Source organism: Osmerus mordax, chromosome 7 (genome assembly GCF_038355195.1).
Source record: "Osmerus mordax isolate fOsmMor3 chromosome 7, fOsmMor3.pri, whole genome shotgun sequence".
Classification (NCBI taxonomy): Eukaryota; Metazoa; Chordata; class Actinopteri; order Osmeriformes; family Osmeridae; genus Osmerus; species Osmerus mordax.
Genome location: NC_090056.1, coordinates 20,194,298 through 20,210,403, shown reverse-complemented (window position 1 = coordinate 20,210,403; position 16,106 = coordinate 20,194,298). Strand labels below are relative to the sequence as shown.

The window sequence follows — 16,106 nt, the reverse complement described above, 5'->3', positions numbered from 1 at the left end:
CTAATGCTGCTATTAGACTTCATTGCCGTCCTCAGGAATGCCAGTTTCCCCTTGAAGCTCCCGTCGACCAGTCACAGCGCAGAGCCAAGGCCAGCCCAGTAAAACTAAACCGCTCTGAACATACAGCTTTTTTCTGCGGCTGCTCTGAAGCAGATATACTGATCTGGTGGAAAAAAAAAACAGCACACACTCAAAAAACAACAGCTCAGCGAAGCGTGGTTTCTGCTGATTGCAAATGGGTCCTTATAAGTATGGACGGTGAAAGATCAGAAGAATGTGACGTCTACGGTTCTGATTAGAACTTTCTAGGACACTACTCTTAGGGTAGGGCTGCCGTGGTTCTGAGTGTCGTCCTATTGGACGGTAAAGCAGTGAAGGGTGGAGGGTGATCGGGGGGGGGGGAAGGTGCTGTCTAAATCACAGACCCCCAAAAAATACATTTTAAAGCTTCTTTTCTTTAAACCTTTTTTCTTCTCAACTGTTCCCCTTGTTTTTTTCCAAATCCAAAGGGGGGAAATTGATGATAGTGTTGAGTTGTGGAGACGTAGGGAGGGAAGGATGGAGAGAGAGAGAGACAGAGAGAGAGGGAGGGAGTAGGGATGGTGAGAGTGAGAGAGAGAGAGAGAGAGAAAGGGAGAGAGAGAGAGAGGGAGTAGGGATGAAGGGATGGAGAGAGAGAGAGAGAGAGAAAGAGGCAGAGAGAGAGAGAGAGAGGGGATGGAGAGAGAAGCAGGGAGGGAGGGGTGGGGAAAGGGGGGAGGGGTGGTTAGCAACTTGTTTTGAAAGAAATCTGGAACCCATAAACTTGGACGACTTCTAAAAAAAAAACATAAAAAAACGCCAGAAACACATCTGATTGGTCGGCCCACATGCCCCAGTCTCCGCCTCGTCGATTTCACCCTCCGCCAATCACCTCCGACTACTTCCTGTTATTCTTGACCTGGTCACGCCCCAGAACCACATCTGGACCAATCAGGGAACCAGATGGGAAGGAGATCTGTAGTTCCATCCTCCTCCTCCTGTTAAAAAGCCTCGCTGGTTGACCGTAGCTATAGATGGAGCTCAGAAACACAACGCAGACAGACAGACCGAACCAGCCCGCTGATATATCAATGGACTGGACTACATTTATGGACGACATTTCCTGTGCTGGAACCAGATGATCTGCCCATTGACTTCCTCTGCAGGCTGTACCTGGAGTGTTTACGGACAGGCTATGCTAAGCTAACACCCCACGTCAGCTTAGACAGAAACCGGGAAAGAGTGACGAGAAGAGAGAGTGTCAAAAAGAGAGAGAGGAGAAGAGAGAGAGAAAGAAGAAGAGAGTGGCAGAGTGGAGATCCCAAGAAAGACAAGAATCTTGAGGAGAAAGAGACAGATAGAGAGAAACAGCAAGGCAGAGAGAGAGAGAGAAATCGATTCAGAGAGATAGGGACTGAGACAGAAAGAGAGACTGAGAAAAAGAGAGACTGAGAAAAAGACAGACAGAGAGACAGAGAGATAGAGAGACATTGAATTGAATAGAGAGAGACAGAAACATAGAGAGAGACAGAGAGAGAGACAGAGACAGAGAGACAGAGAGAGACAGAGAGAGAGACAGAGAGAGAGAGACAGAGAGAGACAGAGAGAGACAGAGAGAGAGACAGAGAGAGAGAGACAGAGAGAGAGACAGAGAGACAGAGAGAGAGAGACAGAGAGAGACAGAGAGAGAGAGACAGAGAGAGACAGAGAGAGAGAGAGACAGAGAGACAGACAGAGAGAGAGAAGGTGAGGTGTGGGAGGTGCGGACCATGGGAGAGGAGACAACCAGCATCGACTTCCCCGAGGAGGGCGGGGCCACGTCCAGTGAGGAGGAGGAGCCGGAAAGACCGTCCAACACGTGCCCCGTTGTCGTGGCAACGGGCGCCGCCATCTCCACCGTCGCCACAGCCTCCGTCGTCATCGCCCCCGTTCCCGCCACCGGCGCACGCAAACGAGTCACCGGCACCAGAAAGGCGGACATTGCCGCGGCAACGCGCGACAAGGCAAAGACCCCCAAGTCCAAGGGGGCCTCTCTCCAGACCCAGGTCCCCTCTGGACCGAAGAGGCCCAAGAAGAGTCCCCCGTCCTTGGGTCCGGCCCCGGCCCTGCCCATGGCGCTGTCGCCCGGAGGAACCACCCTGGAGGACCCGCAAGCCCAGCGCGTCATCGCTAACGTGCGCGAACGTCAGAGGACCCAGTCCCTGAACGACGCCTTCGCCTCGCTGCGCAAGATCATCCCCACGCTGCCCTCGGACAAGCTGAGCAAGATCCAGATCCTGAAGCTGGCCTCCAGGTACATCGACTTCTTGTACCAGGTGCTGGAGAGCGACCAGATGGACGCCAAGCTGGCCAGCTGCAACTACCTGGCCCACGAGAGACTGAGCTATGCCTTCTCTGTCTGGAGGATGGAGGGGGCCTGGTCCACGATGTCCGCTAGCCACTAGCCTGCCTGGTCCTCCGTGTCTGCTAGCCGCTAGCATCCCTGGGGACGAGCATGTCCTCTAGTCCTTTTCTATTACCTACTAGCATTCATGGAGCGCCATTTCTACCATGTCTGTTAGCAGCTAGCTTTTGATCACTAGCTTTCCTGGTCTAAAATGTCACTAGCCATTAGCCTTCCTTGTTTAGCCATTGGCTATTAGCCTCAAGCTAATGCACAACCATCCAGGCCAAACAGTATGCTAGACTATTATTGTCTCTAGCCACTAGCCACAAACATTGGACCATGTCTCCTTGCCACTAGCCAGTTACTAGCAGTCCACCAAATCTGGTAGCCATTTGCCTCAAGCCTCTTTGGTTTCCATGTCTGATAGCCACTAGCTATCAGTCTGCTAGCTATCAGATGTCTGATAGCCACTAGCCCCCAAGTCCTTTACCCCTGCTAACCACTAACCAGTCATAATTTCTGCTAGCAATTAGCCACTAGCCTCCTTGATCTACATGCCTGCTAACCACTAGCTCTCCTTATTAGCCACTAGGCTACTTGGACTCACTTGCCTCCAGTCTTGTTACTTAGTCACCCTTCAACTCAAAGCACCCCTCGACTTTGCACATCTGCCTACCCTAGCGCCCCCCTTCCCTCCGCTCACCTCCTCACCCCGGGTCAACTGCCCCAGTTCCCCCCAGGACACCCTGACCCCTGACCCCTGCTCTACAACCTGTCAGTCCAGGCTTCCTCTCGACCCCTCTCCTGCCCTGAATCAGGTACGTCTGTCCAGACTCTCAGCTTTCCTTCATCATGCTTCATCACCTTGTTTACATCTGAAACCTGTTTCTGTGTGTCCTCTTCCCTTGCACCTTTCAGTGAACTGCTGAACAGGAGCAGTTGAGAGAGGAAACCTAGAAAGCAAAGACCTGAGAGAGAGAGAAGGGGAGGGGATATAGAGAGGGAGGAAGGGAGTGAGAGAAAGGGAAGAAGAGGTTGAGAGAGTAGAGAGAGAAGGAGGAATAGGGGGAGTGAGAGACAGAGAAGGCAAAGGAGAGAGGGAGGAAGAGAGGGAGAGGGAGAGAGGAGAGAGAGGGGTAGGGGGAGAGAGCAAAGGGTGATCACTTGGACGGAAACTGGAATATTAATCCAAACATTCAGTTTGGTATGCACAAAAACAGGCCATTCATATCTTTAAAAAAAACAACTCTATTTTGAAGCTGCTGTCCTTTAATTTAAAAAAGAAATCCGCGTCTGTGCGACTGCAGCAGACGTGAGATAGGCCGAGTTGGCAGTGTGCAAGAATAACAAACGTTCTCCCTAAAGTCATGTATCATACCACCATCAAAGGGCTGCCTTCGTCCCGTCCACAAACCACCAGAGCTCGTGAACGAGGTGTCTGTGACTTGTCCGGCCCTCCCTGTCAGGCACGGGCCTGCTCAGAACGAGCCGGTAAACGCAAAAAACAATTAAATTATTATGTTTTCATTTACTTTTATCCATAGCCATTAAGTATAGTAAATTGGATTTTAACCTGCGATTTCTTGATCTACCATCAAGTGCTCTAAACACTGAGCTCCTTGAAGAAATAACTGAATCTTGGCATAGTTTATGAAGGCTCTGTTTATAGTTCACCATAGAAGGGTCATGTTTTGACGTCCCATAGATACGGTGGTTTAAATCCCTCGGTTTGACTGACCCTCAACTGTGATCTCCTCCATGTGACATCCTGGAGAAGGATGAATAGAGACTCATAAAAAGTAGGCCTAAATGTCCTCAATACGAATCAATATTATTATTATTGCTTATTATTTAAAATGATTATATTGATTATTAAGATCAACATCATAATATTGTATTCATGTGCCCGATCTTAAATCTATATCAGTGAGCTATAGGTCGCCTAGCCACCCCATCTCAACCCAATTTTCCCAGTCCTACTCGGTCCGCCCGGTGTGAGTAAACGCTGCAGACTTTGAAGTAAAAGACGGGCGACGGGCTAGCGGTTGTTCTTGCGGTTGACGGGGGAAAACCAACATGTCCTCAGAGAGCTGCAAAGATGACGTGTACGATTGAGGTTGTGTTTATAACCTGGCGGAAGGATACATTTAGCCTACTGTGCCTATACAAATATAGTATGAAGAGGATTTATTTATTTTTCGTTTGAAAGGCTCTTTTGAACTTAAATGTAACTATACTGTATCTGTAGTAAATCAATTTAAAAGGATTGGAATTACGCAAAGGAATGTTTATCACTATTCAGGGAGTGGAATCGTGCAATCAAAACAGTTTTGTGGATATTCATAGTGTGGATATGCTAAATATGTAAATATATTAAATATGTGTGTAGAGTATATTTTATTATATACAATATATAAAATACGAGTATATAAACAGTGTATGTTGCTACCACACTGGTGAGATCATCCTTGTTTCCTGAGTTTCCCAACCGTTGTCAAGAACCGATGTCTATGACTCATGCAAAGCCATATGTCTCTCTCTCCCCTCCCTCTCTCTCTCTCTCTCTCTCTCTCTTTCCCTGAGGTAATTTCAGTGTTCTGGGCACTCGATTGTTACACAGTTTAACATTAAAGCGACTATGCTATGACAACTGCTGTGTCTGGTGCCAGTGACTGTGGCCTAAGCCTGGTCCTGGAGAAGGTTCTGGAACAGTGTTAGGAGTGCTGACCTGCGGCTGATGTCCAGAGCTGTTCCAGGACGTCTCCTGAAAGTGATTCCATGTACCCTTTGTCTCCACAGCACCCGACACCAAGCTGAGGGGAGGGCTCCTGCTGGTGGTTTAATTACTTCCTGTGTCTCCATCTCTGTAACCGTAACTATGGAAACCTTCGGGCTTTCACCTTCGACCCCAGGCCTTGTCCGACGACAGGATCTGGTGTTCTCCTCTCCTTCCTAGACCACCCACAGGGACAGGAACCCATAAAAATGGAGGTGAAAAATCCCAAGTATTGCTTTTGTGGGGTGTCCTGTTTGGTGTTGTGATTAGACGGCTCACCCGAGAGAGCAGTTCAGTCACCACTGGCTCCAGCACACCTGTGTCTGTTCTGGGGTTCCCAATTCGCCAACACTCTGGAACCTTGGATGCCAGGAGCCTTTTGAACATCAACTCTGGAATCCTCTGGAATCTTCTGGAATCTTCTGGAACATCTCAATGCTCCGGGTTCAACATCAATGTGCATGCTGCATAAATGTTAAGTACAGGACTAGTGGTTCCAAAGGAATACTGTCACTGGAGTGGAGATCCTTAATCTGGGGCCAGAGGCCTTCGCATCACGCACTCTGAAGTAAGACGCCCCGCTCCCCCACACTCATAACGTCTCCCAAATCCCCTAAACCCCGTCTGTGATTGATTGCTCTTGTCCAGCACAGTGGAGCCAAGCTCACTTGTTCCCAGAGAACAAACTAGGCAGACTAAACCAATCACCAACAGAAAGGATTTCATAACGACTCAGGTCATTGACTCTGGGATAACTGCACTTTAGATCATGAGAGTTGAAACCAGTTTGGGATCAAAAACTGTTTCTTTCAAGTTTTTCCCCCTGGCTTTATTATGAAAGTGACAGTGGAGAGAAACAGGAAATGTAGAAGAGTGAGGGGAGGACATGAAGGAAATGACCCAGGCTTGAATCAAACCCGAACGCCTGTGTTAAAGCCTTATCCCCCGTGGTACGCCGGCTCTATCTGGTGAGCACCCCAAACATGATTTACCGGCTACAAATTGGGAAGTGTGGTGCTTCCATAGTCATTGTGTAAAGCTTTTGATAAATGTACAACTAAGTGTTAACAAGCCTTACAAGATACAAGCCTTTGGAACAGGGACATAAAAACAGCTTTGGATGAAAAGATGTGTTTGTGATGCACTTGTAGACTTCTTGATTAACCAGTTGTTTTGACTGTGTGTGACTGCGTCTTTCCAGAATGCCTGAACGACAGTCTTGTTGTTGTTTTGTGTGTCTACTATGTTGTGTGTTCATCTGGGTCCTGAAATAAATACTAGAATCCTTATTTCTCCGTTTCAGTTTAAACTCATCACCCTCACACTGTTCTACAAAAGCATAGCAAAAGGAGATTCTCTAAAAGGTCAAAATGTTTCATTTAATTAAGACGAGTAAAACAGTAGAAAAAAAGATGTTTGTTCTATGCACACAGAGAGATGCCATCACATAGTAAAACAGGTGAATAATATTGAAATATTAAAAGATTCAACGTTCATGTTTTGTTACTGGACCACAGTTAGAGATACCTTCTGCTGTACATTATCAAGGCACACACGTGATGCCATTTGGTCTGAAGTATCTATTTACAGTGACTCACAGAAACAGAGCAATACTGAATTAAGGAATTAAGAGAAGTTTAAGTTTGTTAGGAGACAAACACACCGTGGCCAAATATGACTTGGTTTTTTTCTTCCTTTTTTACCAAACAGTCTTGTACAGTATTGAACACACAGACATACACACACACACACACTTCCTGCCTTGGTCTTCCAAACACACAGTCACTTGAAAGAGTAAGAATGCAGTTTGTTACTTCAATGTACTTCTATGAACAGTAGAAACTTGTTAGAGGAGTCCGATAGGCTAACCTAGCCCAGAGTCCTGAAGGCAACACACACACACACACATCTTAGCTGTCCACAGTGATTGGTGCAGAGTATAGTAAAAACATACACAGGGCTATATGACTCCTTAGCAGTCACCACGGTTACTATAGGTCATAGGTCACACACAATAAAGGCTGTATCTACATCTACAAGGCTTTGCTTCAACAGGTTTCAGGGACCTGGATGAGTTCAGCACAGTATTCAGAGGGCTGTCAAACAGACCCAAAGTCACTATCAACATATGAGCCCTTATACTTCATAGTGGAGGGAGTAAGAGCTCGTCTTCTCTTCAGGGTTCATGAAGGGGAGGGGGAATTAAGACACGCAAGTTCCAATGCTGGTCATAGACAACGTGGACACAGTTAACGTAGAAATATTCAACCTAGACACAGAAATCCGGATAAAGCAGTATACACAATGGTCCCATCGCTGACGAACGATGCTGGTCATAGACAACATGAAGACAGGTGACACGGACACAGGTAACGTAAAAATGGTCAACCTAGACTCAATGTAATACAAATAAAAAATAAAAGCGAATGCAGAAATAGTCAACATTGACACAATCAACATAGAAAACAGGCAACATAGAAAAGTAAATGTACAAACAGCTAAAGTACAAACAGTTAACGTAGAAACAGAACACAGACACAATCAACACAAAGCAAAATCCACACTGGTCCCTTTGCAGACAGTCAACCAAGACATATTTCTTTGGGCGATCTTCATTAAGTGCATCAAGTCCTTATAGTTATAACAGTAATCCTGGTCCTCAAGGGAAGAAGCTGTGGAATGGCCGTGGTACAAAGCAGCTAACAGACCGGAGCACAGCAGCCTGACGGCTCTCTCTGATTCAGTCTAAAGACCAGAAACCTTCACTAGTATTATATTGTAAATGTGAGTGTGTGTTTAATATCCACGACACAGCAATAACCTTCATGTTTTTGGTCTTCAGCATGTCACTAGCAATACATGGTGAAATGTGTGTGTTTGCATGTGTGTGTGTTTAATAGCTAAGACACTTGGATATGGACAGCAAATGCTGTGCTAATCGTGACTACATCTGTCCCAAAACACATTTCAAAAAATATATTTACAAAAGAACTTTGTTCTGTAGAAATAGCCCTATTTGCGTCAATCCAGGCCATTACAGGCTGAACGTACAGACTGAACGTACAGGCTGAGCGTACAGGCTGAACGTACAGGCTGAACGTACAGGCTGAGCGTACAGGCTGAACGTACAGGCTGAACGTACAGGCTGAACGTACAGGCTGAGCGTACAGGCTGAACATACAGGCTGAGCGTACAGGTCATTACTGAATGTAAGTGGACGAAAGAACACAGATTTAAATCCTGTTTTCAAAGTCCAAAAAGATCATTAAATATCTAGAGCTTTTCTATTTCCCAGAGTTTAGGATTTCCTCATGGTTCACATTACAGAATAGACAGTGCAAAATCATGACGGGCTGGTTCTCTACAGAAGAGACATCCATCACCATCCTTCTCCTCCTCCTCGTCTTTTGTCTTCTTCTTTAGTGGTTTTACTGAGTGTTAGTGACATCATCAGCAGCTTCCTGGCTCCTCCAGGCCTCCCAGGAATGTTTAGCTTTGGCGGCGGCGGCCATTTTAACTTCTCCTATTAGACAGAGCAGGTCGAGGTGTTGATTGCGGGAGGGGCCATGTTGTGTCTGGGTCTCGACCTGTTGTCGACCCTTCCCGGCGTGTTTCCTCGGAGCGGAGCGCAGAAACGGAACACCGTGAGGACAGAAGATGAAGAAGAAAAAAAAAAGTTTCCGCTCTCACGCGCTCGTTGTCACGGTTACCCAACAAGGGCGTCCTTCGCCTGATTGGCTGCGCTCGGTTGTCGTGCCGCTGGTTACCGCATGAAAACTGAGATTCTCTGATCCTATTCTGATCTTCATACTTCAGCACTTTAATCTCCTTCACAAAAAAATGTCCCAAGTATTTACAGTTCATAGCAGTAGATGTTTCATCACACACACACACACACACACACACACACACACACACACACAGATAACTGACATGAGACTCGCTTGGTCTGATGACTACATGGGGAAGTGTGTAAGGTGTGTGTCTTGTCTGCGTGTGTGTGTTGTACTGTAGAACCTTCTCTGAGGCACAGTGTGAGTATGTGGTGTGTGTGTGTGTATACTGAGGGTTTTTAAGGCAGAGCTCATCCCTCTCTGTAGTCATGTGACAGCACAGGAGCTGCAAGGCTATTGGTGGATAAGGACTTTGTGAATGTGAGGTCTGTGCGGTGATTGGTCAGTATATTCTACATGGTGTCCTCCTCGTGCTCCATTGGCTCGTCAGACAGGCTGGGGGCGGAGACAAGTGGAGACAGAGGGTTTGAGACGGCGGTGTAAACGGGCAGGTAACTTTTAATTCAGAAAAGTCTGTTTTCAGATGGTCTATAGAAGATTTGTATACAAGACAGTCTATTTTTAGATAGTCTATAAATTATTTACGTGACATAAGACAGTCTGTATTGTCATAGATCAGATAATGAACTATAAACACGATACATTACTAGAAACCTAACCATCACCAGTTTCAGCATGTCAGAAGATGTTTCGAATGTCATATTTTCACAGAATATTGATGTTTTGTAAATGTTGACAGTTCCAGTGTGTGTCGAGAGCCTGCAGCTCCAGAGACACAGAGAGAGCCTGGAGGGTGTGGAGGCTTCTGGAAAGTTTAAAGAATGTGTACTCGGGTGTTTTGCTTGTGTTACGTAATGTTTGGAGCTATGTGAACGATGCAGGAATGTGTGTGTGTGTGTGTGTGTATAAGCATTCGTGTAAGTAACGTGTGTGTATATGTGTGTGTGTGTGTGTCTGTCTATTAGTATGTGTGTGTATACGTGTGTGTGTCTGTCTATTAGTGTGTGTGTGTCTGTCTATTAGTGTGTGTGTGTGTGTGTGTGTCTGTCTATTAGTGTGTGTGTGTGTGTCTGTCTATTAGTGTGTGTGTGTGTGTGTGTCTGTCTATTAGTGTGTGTGTGTGTGTCTGTCTATTAGTGTGTGTGTGTGTCTGTGTCTGTCTATTAGTGTGTGTGTGTGTGTGTCTGTCTATTAGTGTGTGTGTGTGTGTGTGTCTGTCTATTAGTGTGTGTGTGTGTGTGTGTGTCTGTCTATTAGTGTGTGTGTGTGTGTTTGTCTATTAGTGTGTGTGTGTGTGTCTGTCTATTAGTGTGTGTGTGTGTGTGTGTCTGTCTATTAGTGTGTGTGTGTCTATTAGTGTGTGTGTGTGTGCGTGTACCTCTTGAGGACCCCCACAGACAGAGAGGCCAGGGCGTTGACAGCATCAGTCTCCTCACACTCAGTCCTCTGAGCCCCCAGGAAGGACAGAGACACGCTGCTGCTGTAGGCCTGCACACACGGCCAGTACTGACCTGCACACACACACACACACACATGTGAGACAGAGAGAAGTGGGGAGAGAGAGAGAGAGGTAGAGTGAGAGAGAGAGGTGGAGTGAGAGAGAGAGGTAGAGTGAGAGAGAGAGGTGGAGTGAGAGAGAGAGGTGGAGTGAGAGAGAGAGAGAGGTAGAGTGAGATAGAGAGAGAGGTAGAGTGAGAGAGAGAGAGGTAGAGTGAGAGAGAGATATGTAGAGTGAGAGAGAGGTAGAGTGAGAGAGAGAGAGAGAGAGAGAGAGAGGTAGAGTGAGAGAGAGAGGGGAGTAGAGGAGTACCGTGGATCTGTAGGACTCTCTGGAGTGAGCGGACTCCATTAGGACTGGGCTTCTGGAGTAACACTTCCTCTGACAGAGGCTCCTAGGAGAGGAGGAGGGGAGAGGAGGAGCAGAGAGGAGGAGGAGGAGGGGAGAGGAGGAGGAAAGGGATCACTACACAAGCTCACATGCACACAACATTTTAACAAATAAAATGCATGTCCCCTAAATACACCAGCCCCGCCAAGCCCCCCATCCCAGCCCCGCCCCCCAGCCCCGCCCCCCAGCCCCGCCCAGCCCCCCATCCCAGCCCCGCCCCCCAGCAGGGTGTGGCATGCCCCCTCACCTCCACCCCCAGCAGGGCGCTGACGCAGGCCTCGGAGGCATCACAGATGGCGGTGAGGTCGTGACCCCCCTCCAGGGCCAGCACCACCCGACCCCCAGCCAGCCCCATCAGCTGACGGGTCAGGAACCCAAAACCTGCAACACACACACACACACACACACACGGTCAGAACCCTGCTCTGGACCCTCTACCTCCATGACTAGGGAGGGACATCAGTCATTGTAATCTCATCCAGTGTTTGCTGGTCTACACTGAGGAGGAGAGGAGAGGAAGAGTGGAGGATGAGAAGAAAGAAAGAATGACTAGTTTAATCTAACAGGGAGTGTGAGTGAGATGAACCATGGACCCAACCCCATGGTGTGGTGATCAGGCATACATCAGGAAGTGTGTGATGATGAGTGTGCGTGTGTGTGATGTGTAATGTGTGTGTGTGTAATGAGCTTACATCGGGGTGTGACCAGATACCCTCCCAGGGGTGCAGGGTGCCCTTCAGCAGCGTCAAACCCAGACGACACCAGCACCATGTCAGGGGAGAACTCCTGCGCTATGGGCATCACCACCGTCCTGGAAGACACACACACACACGCACGTTAGATTTCACTGTGCTGTTTACAGATTCCTCCAGCCCCTTCAACACACAAACACACGCATTTAAACAGTTCAAGTACAGGCTGTAGGCTAATGTTAGGCTGGGACTGTTCTAGGGACAGGGGGACTATGCTAGTTCTAGGACAGGACTATGCTAGGTCTAGGACAGGACTATGCTAGGTCTAGGACAGGACTATGCTAGGTCTAGGACAGGACTATGCTAGGTCTAGGACAGAGAGGGTAGACTCTCTGGCTCTCCACAGTTCAAAGGCTCCATGGTGAAATCTGGTTCTAGTTAGGAGCTTGTCACTCTCCTCACAGCCCTGACACACACACACACACACACACACCCCATCTGGGATCCATTACCTCTCATTATCCTGACTGCAGATTCCTCTAGCCATACCCTGACACACACGCTAACACATGTACACATGCACATTTACACACACAAGCGTGGATGCAGACACACACCTACACACACGCGGTTGAAGACGCACACACGGACGCACAAGCAGGAATACATGCAGACACACACTCATAGAAGCATACACAAGCATAAACACACAGACTCTACATACCGCCCCCCCTCCCACACACACACACACACACACCTCACCGCAAAAAAACAATCCCACCTCCCTTGTAGACCAATAAACCGCCCCCCTCCTCTTCCCCCCCCCTCCTCTTCCCCCCCTCCTCTCCCCCCCCTCCTCTCCCCCCCCCTCCTCCTCTTCCCCCCCTCCTCTCCCCCCCCCCCTCCTCTTCCCCCCCCTCCTCCAAGTAGTTACAGACTGGGAGAGGGGGAACCCATTAAGATCAATCAGAGAGAGAGGGAAGAGAAGAGAGAGAGGAGGAGGATGGAGGAGAGAGAGAGGAGGGGTGGGAGGGAGGGAGAGGAGAGGAGGGGGGGGGGAGAGGAGGAGGAGGAGAGAGAGGAGGGGGAGAGAGAGGAGGGGGGGGAGGGACAGGAAGGGGGAGGGAGAGGAGGGGGGGAGGGAGGGAGAGGAGGAGAAGGGTGTGGATGTGTGGTCTGTGTGATGTTGCAAGTGTATGCGTGTGTGTGTGTGTGTGCGTGTGTGTGGCGTTCCTCATGTACTGTACGTGTGTGTGGTCACCTCTCTTAATAAGGGGAAAATGGTTGAGGTTAACTTACTGTTTAATACAACCTGGAGACATTTCATCTAACACTGAGGGCCAGACACACACACCAGGTGCTCCAGAATGTGTGTGTGTGTACTTGGTACAGGCTGTGTGTGTGTACTTGGTACAGGCTGTGTGTGTGTGTGTACTTGGTACAGGCTGTGTGTGTGTGTGTGTGTGTGTGTGTGTACTTGGTGCAGGCTGTGTGTGTGTGTGTGTGTGTGTGTACTTGGTACAGGCTGTGTGTGTGTGTGTGTGTACTTGGTACAGGCTGTGTGTGTGTGTGTACTTGGTGCAGGCTGTGTGTGTGTGTGTGTGTACTTGGTACAGGCTGTGTGTGTGTGTGTGTGTGTGTGTGTGTGTGTGTGTGTGTACTTGGTGCAGGCTGTGTGTGTGTGTGTGTACTTGGTACAGGCTGTGTGTGTGTGTGTACTTGGTACAGGCTGTGTGTGTGTGTGTGTGTGTGTACTTGGTACAGGCTGTGTGTGTGTGTGTGTGTGTACTTGGTACAGGCTGTGTGTGTGTGTGTGTGTGTGTGTGTACTTGGTACAGGCTGTGTGTGTGTGTGTACTTGGTACAGGCTGTGTGTGTGTGTGTGTGTGTGTGTACTTGGGTACAGGCTGTGTGTGTGTGTGTGTACTTGGTACAGGCTGTGTGTGTGTGTGTGTGTACTTGGTACAGGCTGTGTGTGTGTGTGTACTTGGTACAGGCTGTGTGTGTGTGTGTGTACTTGGTACAGGCTGTGTGTGTGTGTGTGTACTTGTACAGGCTGTGTGTGTGTGTGTGTGTGTACTTGGTACAGGCTGTGTGTGAGTGGAGTCAGGTGGCTGAGCGGTGAGGGAGTCGGACTAGTAATCCGAAGGTTGCCAGTTCGATTCCCGGTCATGCCAACTGACGTTGTGTCCTTGGGCAAGGCACTTCACCCTACTTGCCTCGGGGGAATGTCCCTGTACTTACTGTAAGTCGCTCTGGATAAGAGCGTCTGCTAAATGACTAAATGTAAATGTAAATGTGTACTTGGTACAGGCTGTGTGTGTGTACTTGGTACAGGCTGTGTGTGTGTACTTGGTACAGGCTGTGTGTGTGTGTGTACTACCTGAAGGCAGCCAGGTATTCTGCGTCTCCCATGGGGGGCTCCAGTCCTCCGGTCCAGGCCACATTCACGTTGAAGCCCTCTCCTGCGCCGGAGCCCACCTGCACACACACCAGGGTCACAGGTCACATAATAACCAGGGGTCTCTCTCTCTCTCTCTCTCTGTGTCTCTCTCTGTGTGTGTCTCTCTCTCTCTCTGTGTCTCTCTCTCTCTCTGTGTGATGATGTGTGGTAGATAAAAACTTGATGGCGATGATGATGTCACTCACCTCGGCCGGCCCCCCCGCTCCCGGGGAAGAAGTTGCCGTCGTCATAGCGATGGAGGGAGATGTACAGCACGCTGGGGTCGTTGTAAAACACTTCCTGAGTCCCGTTACCATGGTGAACATCCTAGCAACAGAGGGAGAAGGGAGGGGTCAGAGAGCACCTATGGTGGCTCACAAGGTCCAACCTGCTGCAGTGTGTTCTAGAAAGTGTACTAGGTTCTACAGTACTAGGTTCTACAGTACTAGGTTCTACAGTACTAGGTTCTACAGTACTAGGTTCTACAGTACTTGGTTCTACAGTACTAGGTTCTACAGTACTAGGTTCTACAGTACTAGGTTCTACAGTACTTGGTTCTACAGTACTAGGTTCTACAGTACTAGGTTCTACAGTACTTGGTTCTACAGTACCAGGTTCTACAGTACTAGGTTCTACAGTACTAGGTTCTACAGTACTAGGTTCTACAGTACTAGGTTCTTACCCAGTCCACTATGAGGATCTTACTGGCACTGAGCTTCTGCTGCAGCTGTCTGGCTGCTATGGCAACCGAGTTAAAGTAGCAGAAACCCCTGATAGGGAGAGAGGGGGGGGAGGAGAGAGAGGAGGAGGAGAGAGAGGAGAGAGATCGAAAAGTTTATCATCCTAAAAGAAGGGAGAGTAGAGCTAACGAGAGGAATTCATCTTCCTTCTTCTCATCTTTGTCACTCCATAAATATCTCTCTTTTGACGGGCTGCTGACACAGCAATGCTCCACAGATTACTGTGGTGAAACACATACACAATACCCCTACATACACACACAGATTACTGTGGTGAAACACATACACAATACCCCTACATACACACACAGATTACTGTGGTGAAACACATACACAATACCCCTACATACACACACAGATTACTGTGGTGAAACACATACACAATACCCCTACATACACACACAGATTACTGTGGTGAAACACATACACAATACCCCTACATACACACACAGATTACTGTGGTGAAACACATACACAATACCCCTACATACACACACAGAGCTGTACTCACATGGGGTTGGAGTGGTCTGCGTGGTGTCCCAGGTGGTCTGACCAGAGCAAAGCCGTTCTGAGACCACACACACACACACAGAGAGAAAGAGAGAGAGAGAGTTAGGCAAGGGGGTTTGGTTAGGAGACAGGAGGTGAGGAGACAGGAGGTGAGGAGACAGGAGGTGAGGAGACAGGTGAGGAGACAGGAGGTGAGGAGACAGGAGGTGAGGAGACAGGTGAGGAGACAGGAGGTGAGGAGACAGGAGATGAGGAGACAGGAGGTGAGGAGGGAGGTGAGGAGACAGGTGGTGAGGAGACAGGAGGTGAGGAGACAGGTGAGGAGGAGGTGGTCACCTTCAGCTCTCCCTTGGCCACCCTGAAGGCCAGCTCTGTCACGCTGCCGGCTGCCGTGCGGGAAGCCGTGGAGGTGTGCGCCTCGTTCCAGATGGTGTCATTATCCACCTGCAGGGAGGAATCATCATCACACAGGAATCATCAACACACAGGAATCATCATCACACAGGAATCATCAACACACAGGAATCATCATCACACAGGAATCATCATCACACAGGAATCATCATCACACAGGAATCATCAACACACAGGAATCATCAACACACAGGAATCATCAACACACAGGAATCATCAACACACAGGAATCATCAACACACAGGAATCATCATCACACAGGAATCATCATCACACAGGAATCATCATCACACAGGAATCATCATCACACAGGAATCATCATCACACAGGAATCATCATCACACAGGAATCATCATCACACAGGAATCATCATCACACAGGAATCATCAACACACAGGAATCATCATCACACAGGAATCATCAACACACCGGAATCATCATCA

General features: G+C 48.4%; 2 protein-coding genes and 1 long non-coding RNA gene across 3 annotated transcripts; 2 read left to right on the top strand and 1 right to left on the bottom strand.

Annotated features, from left to right (window-relative positions):
• Positions 1 to 1,088: 1,088 nt before the first annotated feature.
• LOC136946072 (twist-related protein-like) lies at positions 1,089 to 2,465 on the top strand. The gene has a single exon (XM_067240265.1). The coding sequence runs from the start codon at positions 1,791 to 1,793 to the stop codon at positions 2,463 to 2,465; it is 675 nt and encodes a 224-aa protein (XP_067096366.1). The 5' UTR covers positions 1,089 to 1,790.
• Positions 2,466 to 3,151: 686 nt separating this feature from the next.
• Positions 3,152 to 6,472, top strand: LOC136946376 (uncharacterized). The gene is made up of 2 exons (XR_010876889.1): positions 3,152 to 3,225; positions 5,207 to 6,472. It is a non-coding gene; the product is annotated as an uncharacterized lncRNA (long non-coding RNA).
• A 75-nt stretch (positions 6,473 to 6,547) lies between these two features.
• LOC136946375 (histone deacetylase 4-like) lies at positions 6,548 to 15,693 on the bottom strand (the record flags this gene model as incomplete). The annotated part of the gene is given in 10 exon segments (XM_067240684.1): positions 6,548 to 9,412; positions 10,356 to 10,488; positions 10,788 to 10,869; positions 11,113 to 11,246; positions 11,558 to 11,676; positions 13,940 to 14,037; positions 14,206 to 14,326; positions 14,682 to 14,769; positions 15,251 to 15,307; positions 15,586 to 15,693. Coding segments are annotated over 7 exon segments (729 nt in total). The 3' UTR covers positions 6,548 to 9,369.
• Between the last annotated feature and the right edge of the window lie 413 nt (positions 15,694 to 16,106).